A 5,000-nucleotide genomic window follows, 5' to 3' on the forward strand; every position below is an offset into this window, starting at 1 on the left:
TCCTCCAATCGCTGAAGCCGGTCGCCGTGACGTCACACCCGCCATGCCTTCAAGCTGGAACCTGCAGAGAGTGGACGCCAGCAGGGGCCGCAGAGTGGTGGTAGAACCGTTCTTCTCCAGAACAAAATCCCACCAGTGTGACGCCGCCCACGATCACGCTTCCAGCGCACAGGCTTCGGCAGGACCTGCTACATGTGCTGACCATGCCCCTGTGTCCAAGGTGAGGAAGAGTGGATCACATCACCTCCCTGCCTTCATCATCCGACAGACTTCACTGGTGACTGATAACAAGGAAGAAACCAACATGGCGGCCAAAGCGACTGCTGGCGGAAGTTTAGAGAAAGGCGGTAAGAAAACGCCGCACCAGGAGGGGGGGAGTGTAACGCAACTCGGACACAGCGTTCAGGAGTCTCTTCCAAAGCCGACAAGCTCACCATCCTTCATGGCTTACCCGGACGTGAAAACCGTTCAAGCGACTCCGAAGAAGACTACCCCCGACGCCGCGAGTAAAGAATCCGCTGTGTACGACGTGTGCATGGACGAGGACACCATCCGTGTGGACATCAGCGGCGCCAACCCCTCCTCCCCCGTCTCCACGGTGACGGACGACCCCAAAACCAGCGCCGCCTCCTCCTCCTCATCATGCACAGGCACCTCGACCAACTCTCCACACCCTTCGGTCAGTGAGGAGGACGACTTTCCCGAGCACGACCAGTCCTTCCACGAGTGGTCCGAGCAGAAGGGCGCCAGGGTGTTGGGGAGGCAAGACAGCAAACACGGGTTCAACAAACCGGAAAGCTCGTCAGCACCGAAGGAGAGCAGAACGCACGTGCACCCGTCCAAGCTGAGGACGTCCTCGGACGGCGTGCTGTTCCAGAAGAGGACCCGGCACCACTCCTTGGACGACGCGCTGGACGAAGGCAAAAAGTCGGACCGCGCATCGGCGGGCGACTTGCTGGGCACCTCGGCCTCCGACACGGCGCTCATGTCCCCGTCCAGGAGGCACTCACTGGCCGTCAACCTGGAGAGCGAGAGAATGCGGCGCAACTCCGTCTCCATTCTCCGCGCGCGACCCAGCAGAGTGTCCTCCCCTCACTCCCGCTCCGTGTCTCCGTCGGGAGAGCGGGTGACGTCGGTGCCCAAACGACGCCACAGCTCCAAGTCCACGCTGGACAAGTTCCTGAGGCAGGAGAGTCAAACAACTGCCTCCAAGAAGGACATCGCGGCGTCCCTGGAGTTCCTGACCTGGACCCACCTCCTCTCCACCCACCCCCAGAGCGAGCTCTCCTCCACCATCGTGCGCAAGTCGGAAGTGGTGGTCACACTTCCGGTCTGCCACGTGACCAAAGGCAGCAGCACCATCAGCGTCACCAGCGTGGAAGCTATCGAGCAGACCCTGACCCATTTCCACCCGAGTCTGCAGGTGCTTCTGGGACCCCTGGCCGCCCAGTACCACGTTCCCGACCCTCCCTCCGACGGTTTGCCTGCAGCGCTGCCAGGTGCGCATCCTCCCGCGGTAGTAGGCACGACCTCAGGCTCCGTTCCAGAGAAGACCCAGCGTCAGTTGTTCACGTTGAATGTGACCCAGCCGGCCCCGGGTGACTCTTCTGAGGCTCCTCTGTCTCCGTCCTTGATAGAAGGTGGGTGAAAACAGTGCTGTCGGTGTATGTTGGGGTGGATGAATGTTTGACGAGTGTGATGGGAGGTTCTTTTTGATTGTTTGTTTGTTTTTCAACTCTCTCTCTCTCTCTCTCTCTCTCTCTCTCTCTCTCTCTCTGTGTGTGTGTGTGTGTGTGTGTGTGTGTTTCTTTTTTTTTCTTGTCTTGTTTTGGTGGTGGTTGTTTGTTTGATAGACAAGTTTTTACATCTTAGGGTTTTGCTGTTGACCTGGCCATTCTTCTGTGATTCAGTTTCTTTCTGCGACGCTCTCTCTCTCTCTCTCTCTCTCTCTCTCTCTCTCTCTCTCTCTCTCCCTACTCTACCCTCTCTCTCTCCTCTCTCTCTGTCTGTCTGTCTGTCTCTCTTTCTCTCTCCTCCCCTGTCAGTCTCTATGTCTCTCCACTGTCACTGTCACTATATCTGTCTGTTGTCAGCCTCCCCTGCCTTCTTTACTCTTCCCCTTGTCCATTCTTCCTTCCGCTCTCCACCACGCCCCTACCCTATTGTCCTCGTTATTCATCTATCGCGATATTGTATTGTACATAAGTTCTATGTTTATGTTTGCACATGCTTATGCAGTTTTGACGTTGGTGTTGTGAATTGACTCTCGCTTTTTTTTTGTTTTTTGTTTTGATGTTGCTTTTTTGCTTTTTTTCCAGTTATTATTTATGCCCAGAGGGCTGGATGTAAACAAGTACTTTGTGCTTACTCCTTTACCCTCGTAAAATAAAATTTCGTTCGTTCGTTCGTTCGTTCGTTCGTTCGTTCTCTCCCTCTCTCTCTCCCTCCCTCACTCTCTCTCTCTCTCCTCTCTCCCCGTCTCTCTTTCTCCCTCTCCATCTCTGTCTCTCTCTCTCTGTCTGTCTGTCTCTCAATAAACCCATGTACGGAGAAAACAGTTTGGTATCCCTTATATGTTAGAGCAGCCGTAAAATGTATAGAATTCTGGATTAAACCCATAAAACTTCCAGTGTCAAGACTGAACAGACAAGCTTACGAAATGCTCTTAATATGCAACATTGTAAGAGTGAAGAAAACTAAAAGGTAACTGAAGTGAAGACCGTACTAACAGTGATTGGTTTGGGCATTGTCTGGTTGAGTCAGGCCGTTGGTTGCGCAGAAAGTTGTGTTTATCAATTTAAAGAAAGGCTTATTTCTTGTTGCCAGCAGAACTGGCATGGCATGATCTCAGAATCTGGAGACAAAATACAAGTGGTACTTTTCTTTCAAAGATACATTTGGTCCGGAACAGTACTTAACGTCAATATTAAATAAAAGATCTTTCAAAGATACATTAATTTTGGTCCAGAACAGTACTGAACCTCAATATTGAAGAAAAGATCTTTCAAAGATACATTTGGTCCAGAACAGTACTGAACCTCAATATTGAAGAAAAGATCTTTCAAAGATACATTTGGTCCAGAACAGTACTGAACCTCAATATTGAAGAAAAGATCTTTCAAAGATACATTAATTTTGGTCCAGAACAGTACTGAACGTCAATATTGAATAAAGGATCTTTCAAAGATACATTTTGTCCGGAACAGTACTGAACGTCAATATTGAATAAAGGATCTTTCAAAGATACATTTTGTCCGGAACAGTACTGAACGTCAATATTGAATAAAGGATCTTTCAAAGATACATTTGGTCCAGAACAGTACTGAACGTCAATATTGAATAAAGGATCTTTCAAAGATACATTTGGTCCTGAACAGTACTGAACGTCAATATTGAATAAAGGATCTTTCAAAGATACATTTGGTCCAGAACAGTACTGAACGTCAATATTGAATAAAAGACTTTGGACCCAACCAACTTAATGAAATTTCGCCTGAGACTGTGTGGTTTAATGAATCATAAACATTGGTATATGGCAGAAGAAGCAGATGTAAATTCATGTCCAGTTTGTGAAGAGGCAGATGAAGACGAGGAACATTAAAAAAAATTCTTTTCACAGTGAAATACGTCAAAGTTTCTCTCTCTTTTTTCATATATATATATATATATATTTATTTTTTTTATTTTTTTTTTAAAATAGAAAATATTACATGACAGGCGAGAGAGAACGCCCGTCACAGAAATGTTATCTTTTTTTTTTAACTGAAGGTCTCGTTAATATAACAAAATCTCTTGACAAACGAATCCCCCCTCTGTCTCCCTCTCCCCCCACCCTTTCTCTCTCCCTTCCTCTCCCCACCTCTCTCTCTTTCCCTCTTTCTCTCTCTCTCTCTCCTTCTGTCCTCCCATTCTCTCCCTCTTTCTCTCTCCCTCTTCCCCCTCTCTCTCTCCCTCTCTCTCTCCCCTCTCTCTCCGCCTCTCTCTCTTTCCTTCTCTTTCTCTCTCCCTCTCTCCTCCCATTCTCTTGCCCTTCTCTCTCTCCCTTCCCCCTCTCCATCTCCTCTCTCTCTACGTCTCTCTCTCTCTCTCTCTCTCTCTCTCTCTCTCTCAGCCTCTCTCTTTCCACACAGCCCACTTTTCAACCACTCAAAGCAGCCTCTCCCCGTACACCCTGCGCTTGACCGAACAGTTATTGTCATGGTGTCAGGAGTAGGTGTGTGTGTGTGTGTGTGTGTGTGTGTGTGTGTGTGTGTGTGTGTGTGTGTGTGTGTGTGCGCGCGATTGTTCATATCTGCAATTTGTTGTATAGTCTTGGTGTATAGATACACATATAATTATGTGTTGTTTTTTTCATGCGCACAGATATAATTTTATTGTGCACTGTTGTATATGTATCGTTTCATGTGAGGCGCTTAGAGCCCGTTATAAGGGGAGTTTGCGCCATGTAAGTATTATCTATCCATTATGATCATCATTATGTTGGATTTTTTTCCTTTTTATTACCCGTCCCCCCTCCACATCCTATCAGGGTCATTCTGGGCTGGAGTGAAATGGCCCCCTTAAGCATATCTGGCCCGGTTTAGAATTGCAATACTCTATCTTCTTCTTCTTCTTCTTCTTCGTTCGTGGGCTGCAACACCCACGTTCACTCGTATGTACACGAGTGGGCTCTTACGTGCATGACCGTTTTTACTCCACCCCGCACTACTCGCGGCACAGGTGAGAAGGACACGACAAATAGCAGCTCTCAAAGCCTTGACTTTCTCTCTCTCTCTCTCTCTCTCTCTCTCTGTGTCTTTCTCCCTCCCTCTCTCTCTCTCCGTCTCTCTCTTTCTCCCTCCCTCTCTCTCTCCGTCTCCCTCTTTCTCCCTCCCTCTCTCTCTCTCCGTCTCTCTCTGTCTTTCTCCCTCTCTCTCTCCGTCTCCCTCTTTCTCCCTCCCTCCCTCTCTCTCCGTCTCCCTCTTTCTCCCTCCCTCTCTCTCTCCGTCTCTCTCTGTCTT

The 5,000-nt window shown here is 48.7% G+C and overlaps 1 protein-coding gene across 2 annotated transcripts in view; it reads left to right on the forward strand.

The window, feature by feature from the left end:
* Window positions 1–5,000, forward strand: part of LOC143291298 (uncharacterized) — a 64,677-nt gene that overhangs the window by 14,221 nt on the left and 45,456 nt on the right. For both annotated transcript variants that reach the window (XM_076601147.1, XM_076601146.1), the window contains one exon: window positions 1–1,640. This exon is cut by the window's left edge. In XM_076601147.1, the coding sequence (XP_076457262.1) occupies window positions 1–1,640 (1,640 nt within the window). The remainder of the gene's footprint in view (window positions 1,641–5,000) is intronic.

The sequence above is a fragment of the Babylonia areolata genome, chromosome 16, assembly GCF_041734735.1.
Source record: "Babylonia areolata isolate BAREFJ2019XMU chromosome 16, ASM4173473v1, whole genome shotgun sequence".
In the NCBI taxonomy this organism is placed as follows: Eukaryota; Metazoa; Mollusca; class Gastropoda; order Neogastropoda; family Buccinidae; genus Babylonia; species Babylonia areolata.